The sequence below is a fragment of the Prinia subflava genome, chromosome 4, assembly GCF_021018805.1.
Source record: "Prinia subflava isolate CZ2003 ecotype Zambia chromosome 4, Cam_Psub_1.2, whole genome shotgun sequence".
Classification (NCBI taxonomy): Eukaryota; Metazoa; Chordata; class Aves; order Passeriformes; family Cisticolidae; genus Prinia; species Prinia subflava.
In genome coordinates, this window is record NC_086250.1 from 34,089,007 (window position 1) to 34,105,398 (window position 16,392).

The following is a 16,392-nucleotide window of genomic DNA, read 5'->3' on the forward strand; positions in this document are numbered from 1 at the left end:
GGCCCTCTGAAGCTCTATTTGTCAGGGTCTGTCTTAACCATTCCTGAATGTGCTTCACTTAGCTGAATAAATATCTTCAGGAAAAAAGAATGCCCTTCAGTTTACATGAAGCTTAAATGTACACCTAACATGGAATATCCACAGCACTGTTCTTCTGTGTTATCTGGGATGTTGTGAGATTTATACTTCCTTATTTTACATATTTAAAATTATTCCATTTATTAGTGGCATCTTGATTTCTGTATCTCAGTCATTTTTTTCTGAAAACTCCTTAAAGTTGAATACAAAGTATTTTGTAAAACACTGGAGATTGATTTTTTTCCATTGTTTCCAGTCTGACCTGATATTTGATATCAAAAAGGAGAATGAAGATTTCAAATAATTTAAAATCTAGATCACTTATGTGTCAAACAGGATCTGGCATTATTTTTAATTAGTGCAGTCTTTAAGTCAGTTGGATCCTTTCAGATTAAATTAAATCTGCACTGTGTGGCAATATGAAGTCTTGAGTCTCTCCCCAACCTCCCACTCCACTTCCTACTTTAAATCCATTTATAAACTTCCAGAAAATACATATATACAAAATGTAACTTGTTATTTTTATTAGATATTATTAACTTATACAAATTCAACTCATGTTTTCATGCAATGTCCTGAGTTACAGGACGTTGTACATTGGCATGTCTTAAATATTCAGCAGATGACAATAGAAAGCATGAAATCCAAATCCACTTTAATTTATTAGTAATTCTCTCTCCTGGCTTTTTCAGACTTTGAATGCATGTTAGATTTCAAGCAGCAGATGTGTTTAATCGTACCTTGAAATCATAGGATTACTCAGATAAATGCATCATATTTGCTCTATCTTTTCTGTCTGGTTCTCTTCTAGAACCATCATGTGCAGTACTTTGTTTTAAATGAAACATTTTAATATTGATAATAATCATAATAATCATAATAATGTCAGTTAATAATCGGAGGACCTGCTAGGTAAAAACTTCAATCTGTTTTCTGTTTGAGAAAATATCTGTGACTGAAGGCCATTTCACAGTCTAAATTATCCATTAGCCAAATTTTTAAATCAGTTCTGCTTGTGTTTTACAAGCATGATCTGTCTCTTGACTTCACTGTGCCTCCTTTTCAATTTATCTCACATTTATGATTATATTTTAATTAAGAGACATTCTGTATTTTGTGCAGTATAATATCCCTGAGGTCTTTTCATGCGAACCCTATTAGATATCAGAGTAAATCCTATTACGTGCAGAAATGTGAAGATCTGTGTTGAAATATTGTTTATGTTTCACCAAGACAGTGTCTGGACGTCGTGTTTGCATTATGTGTGTTAGAAATCCTAAGCTGTCACTGCTTGTTTGCTTCATGGGGCCTTGTCTTCATTAAGAAAATTGAATGCCACCGAATGACACACTTTAAGTCAAGATAGCATTAACTTCCCACACAACTTCTATTTAAAGATTATTAGTGTTTTTAATAAAGTTTATTGAGCTTTATGCAATGAATTGATGACAGCTGCTGATACAGATCTAGAATTTCCCTGGTACAAGACAGAATACATATGAAGTAGATTTGCAGGATAATAACATATTTCACTCATTATTTCTGCCTTCCTGTTGCTTCCATGTATTTCTCCTCTCCAAGGGATTACTGAAGCATTCAGAAGTGCCCATGTAATGAGACAATTGTGCTCTCAGGTTTTTAGTTAGTTGCTGCTGGTGGATGAACGGTGCTGGGGCAAATGGCCCAGTGTTTTAACAGTGTCTTTAGCAAGTCATTTTTGGGCAGGGTTAAACATCAGAAGTCAGTGCTAGGGAGGCAACGCAGCTTCTCCACAACACAACTTGACATTATGTGATTTTTCTTTACTGCCTTTGATAAAAATGTGAAAACAGCCCACTTTATGAGGCACTCCCCAAAACACACAAATAAAAATATTTCTTGAATTTTAGATGGACGTTAAACAGTTGATGTTCATGAAATTTCCAGATTTTACCAAACCAGACTCAGAGTAATGATATATTTTAAATAGCATATTCTAGTTACTCCCATAATATCTCCGGGAAAAGACTTTTTTCTTTAGCAGTAGTAATGCTATCTTTAAAAATATAGCTTTAATTTGGAATTAATTTCAGTGGTAGTATGTGGTTTAAAGCCCTATCTGCAAAATAGTGGCATTTCCAGTAATGCCTAATTAACATCATTTTTTCCTTATCAGCTTGTTTTCATATGCTATCAAAAACCTAAGCAAGCATGGAAATAATTGCGTTTTAATTCCCTTCTCCTTGCCAATGCAACATGGACACATTGTAGCATGTGGTACTCTTCTGACAAGGTCTGAGGAGGGGAAAATCCCCAGTTCCCCTGCAAAGAACCTTCTAGATAGCCTGGCTGTATCCTGCTTTTCATGGTTCCCTAAACCCTGTATTTGTAGTGAGGGGAAGAGGGAGCGATAAGCCCTAGGGTGTTTGTCTCTTCCTCCTCCTGGGATCAACTGTATGTTTTTGCAAGGACAATGGAACTGCAGTTACCAGTATTTTGCTTTGGGGTTCTTCTGTTTTCAGGAAGCCAGTGACTATCCCATAAGGACAACTGTAGACAACATCCTGTTCATTCTAAGATACTGTTTTCTATTCCAAAACAGGCAGGTCACTGGATGAGTTTTTCAGGTGATTTGCACAATTGGTCAAAACAGTGCATATTTTTTCCTACATGTTACTTTTAACTTAATGAAAGAGTGGATTTTTTTCTAAAGTGCTAGTTCATATTAGCAAAAAAACCCCACCCAAACTCGCCATTCATTAGAGTTTTCACTGACTGCCAACTAAAGAATATATCTCTCAGTCAAAAAAATAGAAATTCTGGGTTTAGTTTATGGCTTATAAGTTGAAGGTCTAGGTTTTACAGATCTCCTAGTTTGTATTAAGTAGTCAAAGATTAATATTCCAAAAGTTAATTATAATTTCAATAAACTTTAATATTGTAGTGCTGTTTGTAAGAAACATCTGAGGAAAGAATTATAAGTTTTGAAGCATAAAATCCTTCTTAAGGCAACAAAATATTACAAAAGTTCTTGTACTGTTTTTCAGCCTCAGTGAGTGAGGCACAACCATTATGATGGCTATAGTTCATGTGCACTTCCAAGTACAGGATTTTTAACTTTATGCTAAAAATATTTTCAACTCACAGCAATTTCCTTCTACATGCAAAGACCATTTGGATTATGTTTATCAAACGGAAGGCTTTGGCTATAGTGCATTTATATATACATATATTTATGGCATCTCATTTCTGGCCTGGCCCCATTTTCTTCAGCCTAAATCCATAACCACAGCTCTGTTTTCCTTTAGCTCTGGGAGCCAGACTGCCTCTGAAGTAACAGAAGTGCTTTCCCACTCTGGGAGAATGTATTGGTTTGAGAATCACTGGAATAATTCTAAGCCTCCACACCAAGCCTCTGGCTGGTACAAACATTGGGAAGTTACAGAAGACTCCCTAGAAATACGTACTTTGTAATTCCAGTATAAAGGAAGTGAGTTTTTCATGGAAGTGAGACTTTAAAGTGCCAATGCCTCTTCTTCAGGCATCTTAGTTCCTGAAGCCACACAGAGGTTTAACACCAAACCCAAGAGGCCAAGGCTCCCTCCCCACCTCCTCATAGCCCAGGTGCTGCTGCTGTCCTGCTTGGAGCAGGAGACCAGCACAAGCAAGGAAGGCCAGTGACCCTCAAAGCCATTATCTCCTGTTCTACTCAGCATGTCAGCCAGCCCTGCTCGTTCAGCTGGGATAGTTGAAGAGACTAGCCCAGATAAAGGAAACTCTGGGATCAGGTTCCTCTTGGGATGGTGTCTCCATGGGACTCCCAGCTGCTCAGCAGGCTTGGGCTGGTTGTAGGGAAGGAGCACATTGTACAGGGTTTTGTGCAGTCCATGCTCTGCTGTGGGACACTGAAAGGGGCCAGGTGAGGCAGGGGCATTCCTGGAAGCTTGTCTCCTCCTAAGGATGGCCATGCCAGCTCTCAGACCCGGTAGCAGCAGGAGTCCTGCAACCCTGTTGTAGCATCTGAGGGAGGAACAGCACCGCTGTAGCACCTGCAGAACCAACCCTGAGGGAAGGCTGCAAGCCGAGTACCTCATCCACAGGTAGCTGGGATGTGGCCCAGTCTGGCCATGCCTTAATTCTGCTCTCCTAAGCAGGCAGGTGAATACCTTTTTATAGGCATTCACTACTTGTCTCCCTGGGAATAAGGCGTTCCTGCATCCCCATCAGCTGCTGAAGGTAGCGTGGTGTTTGTGTACCCAGAGAGCAGCTTCTTATTCTACTGAGGGTTATGCTTCCACAGAAATCCAGGATAGCTGTACAGTGGCTTGGGATATCTGACTGACAAAGGAAAGGCTGCTGCAAAGGCTGTGTGGGAGGAGAAGCTAGATCAACTTCAGTAACTCTGCTGAGTCTTTGTAGCCTTACGTATTGCTACAGCATAAACTGGGGAAAAAAAGCAGCGTCCTTTCTATTACTATTCAGAGCCAGGGATTTAAAACTCAATACAAAATCTCTCATTTGAGTTCCATGTTCTGCTAAAGCCAAATTCTCTCAGTGTGGTCCCTTGGCAATGCAAAAATCTCCAAAGGTCTACTCCTTACAAGATCATTCCATTGCTTTTATCTGCTGTGATTTTGTAGTACATATATTTCAAGGGCTGCTAAGGTGGTGAAGAATTGTCAAGGGATAACTGAACCACAAAATCTGTAGTAATAAAGGAGGACAGAACAAAATTGAAGCCATAATTCCAAGATTTTCTTCATTTTTGGGGGAATGTAAGCAAATTTTAATACTACATTAGCATAGTCCTTGTCTCATTTTTTTTCACTACAGCTTGTTGCAGAGAGCATTCTTTTGTGTTTCACTCAGCAGGAGGCAGCTGAAAATGTTGTTAAATATCAGGAAAAAAAAGGCATTTGAAGGACTGCTTTTTCTATGCCATCACCACTGTGGAAATGTCTGGTGAAATAGCTGAATGTTTTTTAATATAGAGCATTTTCCTGGTAGTCTAGCTGACTGGCTAATATATAACTATACCAGATATTTAATGCAGCCATATTAAAAGTATCAGTTAAGCTTTGAGAACAACATGTTACATATACACCAGTTACAGTCTGAAAAAATTGCAGATATAGGAGGTGGACTGGTATTTAATCAATTCAACAGAGATACATCTATGTATATGTATAAAATTGAGAAATCACATCAATTCTGTAACTATAAAAATATATACATCAGTAAACCATGTAGAATTCTTTTATATATAATCAATAATTTAAAAGATCCAAATATGGAACTACTAAAGATGCAACCAACTCTTAAATAGCCACAGATGGCATATTTAAGGTACAGAATAGCTGCACTCTACAGACCATAGCATTGTGCATAGCTAGTACAGCTGGCTTAGAGCTTCAAGCACAGACACCTCTCAGTTCTACCTACATTACATCCATGCTTAGTTCATGTCTAGAATTTATCAGTTCTGAGCCTTACTGAGTCATTTCCAGACCAGGGCTCAGTTAGTCTCAGGAGGAGTCCCTCAGTTTTCACCAGTGTCTGTGTTGACACCCCTTTGTTATAGCATATACAGATATTTTTACTGTTTTGGCTAAAGAAAAGAGAGAAACCTCACCTTTTGTCTGTTAGATGTTGAAAAGGGTATCAGGAAAAATGAAGAATTGGGAATAGATGGAGAGTACATTCAACAGGAGAAACAGCTGTATTGTTAACTGGTGTGTTCTGTGCTTTTTCTATGCCTGTCATTGTGCTTCACTGTTATTGCCCTTCACAAAAAGGCAGAGTTGCATCTTTCTGTCCCAACACATAGCTCCACCCATTTACCATTTCTTGATCCACTTCTAGACATGAACTTCTGGAAGAGGCTCGGAGAAAAGGTTTGCCTTTTGCGCAGTGGGATGGGCCAACAGTGGTTGCCTGGCTGGAGGTAAGTGTTGGCCATGACTTGGAAATGTGAATTGCATTTGTAGACTGCTTCTGTGTGCTTGTCCTTACAAATCTTAAAAGACACTAAGGGACTCTTACAGCCTCCTCCTCTCCCCCTGTGTGCTGTGCCGTCAGCCCTGCGTAGGTTTTGACACTGGATGGTGTAAATTAGAGACTAGAGCTGAAAAAAGGAAGACAGAATTACACAGGGATGAGGACCAGAAATGCACTTGAATCCCACAGTTTTTTGAATTACTCAGTATATAAATGTCTGGGAACTCCACAAACATTTTATGTAGAATGATGCACTAATTTTAAATAAATATAAAGAATTTTTAACTTTCTGCATTTTAAAAGCATGATGGGAAAAAAAGTGTTCCTCTAACCATTTTCACCTGCAGTGTGAGAGATCCAGGTTGAAATCGCTCTGATTTGACAGTCAGTGCCTTCATATCTGAAATCCAATATGCAGAGAGTTGTCCTTTATTTGGAGGACCTAAACGAATGGTTTTGGAAATCAAGAAGAAAAAACATTCAGCAGAGCTGACATCAATTTTGGCAAAGTAATCAATGAATGTTTTAACTGAAGGAACTACTCAAAAAAAACTTAGATGCTGAGGGCAGAAGGCAGCAGAGAGTAAGAATGTTTTTATACAAATCCACAGTCACTTTTACATGGCAAGGCTGTAACACTTCAGTGCAGATACAAACTCTTTGTTGGCTCAGAGAACAAATGTCTATTCTTTACTATACCAAACATCTCTACCTATTCACAACTTTTCTCTTGCCTGATGCAGCTGTTATCCATTGATCATCAGTTAGACCTTGTAAAGTTTTTCCCTTCAGTAGAAAAAAGAGATCCCTCTCCAAACCTTTGACAGAAATGTTCTACTGAATAAATGAAAGATGAGAAATGAAAGTAGCTAATGTCCACAAAATTTCTACTTCACACTGGAATTGCTGAAGGTACCTAATGAAAAAGACAAAATGAAAACTGCAGAAAGTCAGTACAAGCATCAGTATATGACCTTGGAAAATAGCATTATATCCTCTTTCCCCAAAAAAATCTCTGTTAATATTGAACAATCTTTAATTTGGCCACTACTTTACTTTTTCATATGCCTTTTAAGAGTTCTGTAACCAGATTTCTATCAGTCAGAAATATTTAGTATTACAGTAAAGGCTGATTTGCTGAAGACATGAACATATACAAGTCTATAATTTCTGAATACAAATAATCTATAATTTCTGAATACCAGTGCCCTCATCTTTCAAGGTGATCTGCAGTTTCAAGTAGTTTTTGACAGGTTAAGCCCATTTTTTCCCTTGATTCTTTTCTGAAAAATAGAATATGCTTCCCAATGTCTAAGAGAGGGGCTGTAAAGAGGAATCAGGACATATGAAGTTTTTGGGGAATATGATGACAGTAGCACAGGAGAGCTCAAAAGGAAGTTTATGTCACAGTAGTCAGTGCAGATTGAATCCTGATGATAAAAAGATATGAGGACAGGAGAAGTATGTTTATTCAGTGAGCATCCGGGCATTCAGTCAGCACATGGCACAGTGTGCATTTTGTACCTCCTAAAGAAAAGTATGTGTCACTTCAACTAAAAAATAAGGTAAATATTAAAAGAGAAAAAGACTCAAACTTAAGAAGCATATTGTGAAATTTTCAAACTTTACAGGGCTTTTCAGCCTTAGCATTTATTCTTGTTGTTTGTAGGTAGCACAGACATAGCACAGAAATATTTTAAGAATTTTGTGTTTTCTTAATTAATCCTGGAAAAGTATATCAATCTTGATATTTGAGTTCTCTGTCACAGAATGATTTCTGTGTTTTCTTTTCTGTTAGACTATTCATCTAACATCATTTTCTGCTAGACAGCTATTTTGTTGAAGAATTTACTTATTTTGTTAAAGAAATAATTTACCTAATGAGCAGTAAACAGTTCAATCTATTTCTGCAGGGTGAATAACTCCCAGTGTTTATGCTTTTCTATTTTCTAGTGCATGCGTGAAAAAAAAATTGTCAAAATAAATTAGGTGATAAAATACATTTTTAAAGCTATGCATGGTTTTCTCATGACCATTTAAGTGCAGCTGGGTGTTAGCTACATAATTTTTGGTTTTCTTTTTTTTTCTCTTTCATGAAAATTTGTGGTTTATGACCATTTTTTGGAGTCAGGCAATGTTTTTAACGTCCAGACTAGCATTAGATGGAGGGTAGTGTCTAATTCCATCAGTGGGAAGGATTATTCAAACACAGTGCAGTCATTTCTCAACCTCTGTGATACTTCAGGACTCAAAGCCTGACTGAGCCTTTTGCAACCTGACAGTCAAGTCTGTTTTCCCTGTTACATAAGTGACCTAGCATCTGTCTTTCATGGAAATATTTCCCAGATACAATGTAAACATCTTAATAACCACACACTTCTTCCCCCTACTGTGTCAAATAAAAAGAAAATCTTTTCAATTTGTCACAGCTTCCTAGAATTTTGGTAAATTTACTCATTTCCTTGACCTTATGTCCTCTTTTAGTAAGCCTTTATTAAAAGGGGGAAAAAAACCAAACAATGGAATCAGCTGATTCTGATGGCCTATTTAAGATGCACCTACCTAGGTCTTTGTTTTCCATTATATTATCCCTAAAATCACAGTGATTGAGCATGATAATGTATTTCATATCATGATTAAAAACCTCACATGTATGTATCCCTGACATGAAATTACCTCCTTTGGAAAAAAAAAAAAAAAGAGATGTAGCCACTGCCAGTCATATTAATGAGGCAGCATAAAATGAGAAAGCTGAGACAAACAAAAACAATCCACACTCAGTAAGTCCTCTTACAAGGAAAGAATAAGTGGTGAAGGAAGGGGCTGTTGCTGGCCTGGGCTAATAAGAATAATACAAGGAGAGGAAAAGCATATGAGTACATATCTTCTATTCTAAATCCATAGGTGATGGAGCTGTGCTCACATTTTGCTGCACCTTCTTACCAGTATTCCTAGCTGGGATGTGACACCATACCAGGCTGTTCCCAAATTCACTATAAAGTCTGTCCCTGATATGTTGATTATTTGAATGGCGCTTGGTTAGTCTCTACTCAGAAAATAAAAGCTGAGAAATGTAAGATTGAGTACACCATGTTAAAAAAGAGAAAGCCATTTCAGTACAAAAGTGAAAAAAAAACTTAATCCCTCCTAGATGATTTTCTGTACATAAGATTATCAGGTAGACAGTAACACTGGCTTTGGCCAGTACTTGGTCATTAAAAACCTGGGAAAGGAGTAGCCCAGGGGATGGAGGCAGCTCTAAAAATAATTCAAAGCATGACTTGCTTTAAAGTTCTGATTATAGTAAAAGCAAAAAGAATTCACATGCAATCGTGGCAATTTCAAAGGTTCTGAAACAATTTTGTTTTATTGAAGACTATGATGTTCATACTCATTTGTATTTGTTACCGTGCTTATTCAGACTGATAGGTGTCCTGACAATTAATTATTTAATATTGGTCATTAATTAATTGATTATTAGTGGTCATGACAACAAGTCTGACAGAGTTTAAGAAACTTTTGGACAACGCTCTTGGCACATGATGTGATCCTTGAGGCTGTTCTGTGCAGAGCCAAGAGTTGGACTTGATTATGCCAGTGGGTCCCTTCCAACTCAGGATATTCTGTGACTGTAATTTCATTTGAAAAATGAAGCAGTGCTTTGGATGAAATGTCCTTTCTCTTGACAGCTCTGGCTAGGGATGCCAGCCTGGTATGTCGCTGCCTGCCGTGCCAACGTGAAGAGTGGGGCCATCATGTCTGCTTTGTCCGACACTGAGATTCAAAGAGAAATTGGAATCAGCAATCCTCTTCATCGTCTAAAACTCCGATTAGCAATCCAGGAGATGGTATCACTGACAAGTCCATCAGCACCTCCAACATCCAGAACAGTGAGTCCTGTTCAGCTAACTTTTTCTTCCCTATTCCACCCTACAGGAGTCTGCAGAGAAACTTTTGTAGCACCAGAGTGGCTCTATAACACACACTTCACAATCAGGGAGAACTGTCTAATAAAGACTCAGAACTACCTGTTCATCACTTGCTTGATTGTTGATTGCTGATGTTTTTCTTTGATCAGATATTCTTTTTTTTCTTTAAGTCATTGTTTTGATTATCCTTGATGTTATCCAAATCAGTATGGGACATCCTATTTGTAATTTTGTCAAATTTTTTTGCCTTTGTCTTTCTTCGAATCATCTGTACCAGCCTAATCAGATTGCATTTCACTTTTTTGTTTGTTTGTTCTCTCTCTTTATTTCTTTTTTTGGGGTGGCGGGGAGGCAGGCATTGGGAGAGTTTATTGTAGGAACATGGCTCTTTTGAGTCTTTTTCCCATTCCCCTTTTTTGCACCCTTTCAAATGTTGTCTAAGTCAGCTGGCTTTAAGTTCTTCATGCTTTTAAGAGAAGCAGTGATTGGAGGTGTGAGGGGAGCGTCTGGAAAGCAGAAGTGGAGGCTGTGCATTCTGTGAGGAAGGAAGAGGAAGTGGTGGCAGAAAGGAGGGAAGCAAGAAAAGATACACAGTGATTGCCGAAAGGAAAGAAGCAAGGAAATAGATCAAGGGAGAGTAAGAATGAATGCACTATATATAAAAAGTAGAAAAAATAGGCCAAATTGATGAGGACAAAAAAAAACAAGATAGTAATGCTGAGATAATACTTATGGTAATGGCAATGAAAGAAGCAATGGAGACTAACAAAAAAAGAGGCTTGATCAGATGGCAAACATGGCATAGAAGTGAAGGACAAAGACTACTACTCAAATAGTGTAGTTCAGATTTCTACTAGCAACGCAATAATAATAATAATAATAATGATTTAATAATTCATAATATGTTGTCTTCATTATATTTATGCAGAATCTTCTGGTGGAAATTAGAATTCAGATACTTTTGTGAGGTAGCAGATCCACTGAGCTACATAAGCAACTGGGCAGCAGCACTAATATTGCTATTGATTACCCTTTTATCTTCATGTTGCTCAGGTTCTTTAAATATTGTAGTTCACTGTCTGATAATTTCTTCTCTGAGAACAGTTTTGTTTGTCATTACCATGGTAATATTATGAATTGTAATGAATTTTACCAAAGTAAAGCAGTAAAGACTCAATATCATGGTTGAATTACTACACAAAATTAATTTTGATTTTAAAAGCATAAAAGTATATTTCAAAACATAAAAGCATTTACACTTATGAAGTGAGAGAATATTACGTTCAATCTAAAAACATTGGGAATACTTTTGCCTTGTTTTTTTAATTCTGCCTGAGTAACTGTCTGCATACAAAGCTGCCCTGCCCTGGAATGTACATTTCTGAGTCTCCAGTCTTTCTGCTTCCCCTCTTTCTCAGGAAAGGAGTTAATTTATCTCAGAGCTCCAGAAAACATAGCACACATTCATGCCCCCTCCCTAACTCTCCTCATTGTCCTGGTAATCATTTGATGAAAAACAATGCAATGAAGATAAATAGTTTTAGAAGTGAATTATCATGACATTTTTGATTTACAGAAACATGGTAGAAGTATTCATTATTTAGATTACAATATGAGCATGTAATTTGTGCAGAATATTTAGGCTGGAAAATCTTTGTGAGCTGAAGCTTACCTCCACACAAAGCTGTGAGCTAAAGGTTGCATTTGCCAGTTGTTTATGAAATGCAGCTTTAATTATTATTCTTTGCTTTGTGGCAGTGCTCTGCCGGATTTCTTCCATCAGTTCTAGTTGTAATACTCCATCGCATCTGTCCAGAAGCCGCTAAAGAAAGATACAAACCAAGTTGTCTAAAGTTGTCTCTAGTTGCAGCTCGGTAGAGGCAAGAACATGGTTGTGCTGATGGTGATGCGCTGTTAACTTACAGTGGTGCTGCCTTTCTTCTTTACCACTGCTTACCTAATGTGGATCCCACCTGCCCTCCTGTGGGCCTTGTCTGTAGCCCTCAGGCAATGTCTGGGTGACCCATGAAGAAATGGAAAACCTTGCTGCTCCAGCTAAAACGGTTAGTCATTCCACTTCCACTTCAAATGGTTCCAATGCTCAAAAGAAAATAGGCCTGTTCCAGGTTTAACACAGATGCCGTATCTTCTGTAGGATGCTTCCCAAACCATGCCACTAGAAAGTTGCAGGGAGTAAGGAAATTGAATTTGAAGAACAGTTACATAATCTTTCAGCAAAAAAAAAATGGTGTTGCTATCACAAAAATTGTGTGACCCTAAAACCAGAATTGGACTTTTAGAGTATATAATAGCTTCAGTGCCACTGTGAAACCTCATTTAGTGAAATGAAATTGTTATGGTTACAGGTGCAACTGTAATTCCCCTGTAATCTACTCCCTCTTCTTCTAAATAGTGTTTTGTATTTGCTGACACAGAAAGAAATAAGAAAAGGCCTGAGAATGGTGCCTTACACAACTTCATGTTCTCATTAATGCTGAGTCTTTCTTGTCCATGCTTGGGTATTCATGATCTTTGATTTCAGGTGCGTAGAGAGGATCATTTATTTATTGATTTTTGTCAAACCTCTCCCTTAACACTAAAGTAAGACTTTTTTTTTTCCAATTTGGAATATATGTTATTTTAGGTTTTAGTTGTTAGCACTATGTCATAACAACTCTATAAAGGTGCTTATAAAACATGATGCAATGTTCCAGTGATATCTCTGGAAAAATAATCTTCAGTTTGACAAACTTTATAGTCAGCCCAATCCATAAATGGTGGGAGAGGTACTGGACCTAACTTTTGATGCAATAAGGAATTATTTCTTCAAAGTTTATGCTTCTTATAATATTTAAAGTTTTCTCGTCAGCAGTAAGGAAGCCAATTCTTATAATTTTTTTAACTGAGCTCATTTTTAGTTTTATTATTGTTGGTAAAGATGAATGCAAATATAACAGCACTGAACTGAAAAGAAGTAGAGTTGATCCTGTTTAACTGGCCATCCAGAAAAATATAATTTTTCCATAATAAATGTTATGTAAAAAGCTCCTTTACAATACATTCACAAGAAGATGGCTTTTTATTGTGCATGTTTCAAAATCAAACTAGAAACAAAAAATTACATCACTAATGCCCAAATTTTTAATTGTGAAACAGTTAGGACTTTAAATAATGCTGTAAAATTTCACAAAGATATAATGACTTTCTATCTTGAAAACTCAGCTACATTTTATGGTTTTAATCTTATAAATTTTCAGGTAGTTTAGCACAGGGCATTACCACTCACCAGAGTTATTTTATTCATGCATTTTATGTGTATATTTTCATTAACATTCATATGAAAATAGCATCATTTTATAACTAATTTTTATTGTCTTTTTACCTGCTTTACTAATTGCTTCCTGCTGATAATACAGAAAGAGTCTGAAGAAGGCAGTTGGGCTCAGGTATGATCTTTCACATTACTTTTTAAACTGAAAGTTAATAATAATGTAATTGGGTGCATCAATATGGATAATGGAATTTAATATTGTGACAGTATCTCAATGATTGAATTATGATCTACATATTTTAGAGTACTTCTTAAAGAATATATTCTCCAGACAGTTTTGTTAGGTAAAGCAGAAAGAGGTACATATGCTGTGAATATTTTTCACAAAAGAAATTACTACATTCCACAGACATATTCTGTCTCCCATCTAAAACTGTGTTAAGAGTTTTAGAGAGTATTTTCCACATTTTTCAGAATAGGACAACTAAATATGCCATGAATTTGAGAGCTAACTTTTTAGAATTGTTACACCCAAGATCAGTCTACAAATAGTATTGTGTAATTTAGTAAGAACTGTCAATTAGCTACATTTTAAATTTTTGCTCTCTAGTATAGGCACATTTACACAATCTTGCTCTCTTTACTGATGCTATTCCTTTTCTCTTCAAAATCTCATAAGAATGAGACATAAGGGGAGTATATTTTCTGTGATAGACAATACATCCATATGGCTTTAACAGTGTTATTCACTTGTTCATGGCATTAAAAACAAAACCAAAGAGATATTAGGCTTGAAAATGATCCTGAGCATGATGCTGTTGAGGACGTGTAAATCTTGCAATTTATTAATTCTCTGTCCTGTTTTGTAATACACAGTGAGATGTAAAAATCTATTTTTCATCCTAATAGGGCAACTCATATAAAAATAGCTCAATATACATGGCTTTTTCATACAGTCCACTCCTCACCCTAGAGAAATTTTAGCTGAACAATGAGGCCTGAGTACTAGTTTCTTGGAATAACCTGGCTTGCGCCTTTCTCAATTAATTTCTTGAGTTCTGTGTATGATGGATTTAGGTTTAAACTGTTTACAGCTGAAAATTTCTCATTTAAATATAAGCTTGAATGCCAAACAACTGAAATTAGCTTTTAGTTTCTAAAGGACTTCAGGTGTGTAGCCATGAAGTGTCATTAGATCCTATTTATGAAATTCTTCTCCCCACAAATAGTAACAAGCCTCATTGGATTCCCTGGAGCCATGTTTGAGTTACCAGTTCACAGTTCAGGGTTTGCCTGGCATAAATATTCTAGAAGGTCAATTGAAAGCAAGTAAGATTATGAAACACATGTTTTGATTGTGTAACAAGTTTGCTTGCATTTCAAACTCAAAATTGAAAAGAATTCCTTAAAACTTACATAAGAAAACAAGACACAGCAGGCAAAACTGGTATCCATAACAAATACCTCACAGTGGCTCCCTTTTCCAGTGTTAAAACAACACAAAACAAGAATTAATAATTTTTTAGACATATTTAAAAAAATATATTTATTCTTTTAGACATGTTTGGTTTTGAGTCTGTGCAGCAGTCTTGAACAAACTCAAGAATTTATTCCCCCTCTCCATTTTCTTCTCTCCATAGACCTTGGCTTATGGTGATATGAACCATGAATGGATAGGTAACGAATGGCTCCCCAGTCTGGGTTTACCTCAGTACCGAAGTTATTTCATGGAATGCCTGGTAGATGCGAGGATGTTAGACCACCTGACAAAGAAAGATCTGCGTGTGCACCTAAAAATGGTGGATAGTTTTCATCGGTATGTTGGCATAAAAACTACATCTATAAAAATGCTTGTGTGTCTGCTCTAGTGCTCAGTGCTGCACAGAATAAAAACACTTCCTGTTGTTTTGGTGTGGGAAAACATACAGAAAAGAGAGGTCTGACTGTAAGAAATCTGAATTGAGAGAGAGATAGCAAGCACATTGCAATTATGTCTCTCAAAACCAAGATACTGGTACAGATAAATTTCATAATGAGCAGAGAACCATTAATATATCAATAGACTCTTGACAATACAGAAACAGTAATAATTTAAGTGGTGTGAAGTATCAGAAAGTGTTACACTAAGCTTCAAAGCCCTGAGATCTCATAATAATGAAAAGCTATTGTGTGTAGCACATAAAAGCTGTTAACAGTACAAGCAATTTGACAGTTGTTGGGTTACCTGGGGATATAGCTAGGAAGCTAAATTGGAAATATGGAAATAAAGGCATTTAAACTTTAGGGAGAATGAGGTTTATGTGACAAGAAGTGGATTTCTTTTTAATGTACTGTCTGATTTGCCACTTTTTTTAAAGCCTGATTTGACAAAACATTTCACGGCTCACAAGGGCTGACCTTTTCTGAATATTATTTTAATGCTTTGGGTTTCTTATGCTAAAACAGTTATTCAAACATACCCATTTTGGTTTTTTTCCATTTCATTCCTGAAGTCTGTGGAGTTTTTTCACTGGTTTTGCTCTCCCCTCTGTTCTCAAGATTTCCTGCATGAGCACTATGAAACACATCATGTGAAGTGCAGGAAATACATCCTACATATGTTCCCATCTTCAAAATATCTTTATTAACTCTGTAAATGTTTCTCTTTAAATAACAGAACAAGCTTGCAATATGGAATCATGTGTTTAAAGAGGTTGAATTATGATAGAAAAGAACTGGAAAAGCGAAGAGAAATGAGTCAGCATGAAATAAAAGGTGATAGCTCCTGGGAATAAATACTGGGAATGTTTCTTCTTTTGAAGCTTGACACTGTTAACCCATTGTCATGCCATTTTAGCAAAGCATTTAAGCATGTGCTTTAAGCAACACTAACATAAGTCCATCTTTTTCCAGAGAAAATCCTCTCTCCTTAAATTAGGCACAGTTAAGTACTTTGCTAAATTGGGGCTGCAATTCTGAATGGTGGTTTGACATATGCATTTTGATAATTGAATTTTGGGTATGGATCTTATCTGAATCTCTTTCAGGCTCAGAAGCAGAAGGCCCAACAGTGTGCAGCTCAGTGGGGTGTGCTGGGGACAACACTAAAAACTGGGAGCATTCAGGACCCTAACACTATGCTCCAGCTTTTGAAAACCT

The 16,392-nt window shown here is 36.8% G+C and overlaps 1 protein-coding gene across 2 annotated transcripts in view; it reads left to right on the forward strand.

Moving 5' to 3' along the window:
• PPFIA2 (PTPRF interacting protein alpha 2) overlaps positions 1 to 16,392 on the forward strand; it is a 205,659-nt gene that overhangs the window by 184,751 nt on the left and 4,516 nt on the right. Inside the window, exons 19-24 of one of the 2 annotated variants that reach the window (XM_063396405.1) lie at positions 5,920 to 6,001; positions 9,744 to 9,944; positions 11,984 to 12,046; positions 13,400 to 13,429; positions 14,895 to 15,070; positions 15,911 to 16,008. In XM_063396405.1, coding sequence (XP_063252475.1) covers positions 5,920 to 6,001; positions 9,744 to 9,944; positions 11,984 to 12,046; positions 13,400 to 13,429; positions 14,895 to 15,070; positions 15,911 to 16,008 — 650 coding nt within the window. The remainder of the gene's footprint in view (positions 1 to 5,919; positions 6,002 to 9,743; positions 9,945 to 11,983; positions 12,047 to 13,399; positions 13,430 to 14,894; positions 15,071 to 15,910; positions 16,009 to 16,392) is intronic. The other variant, XM_063396404.1, reaches the window with a different exon arrangement.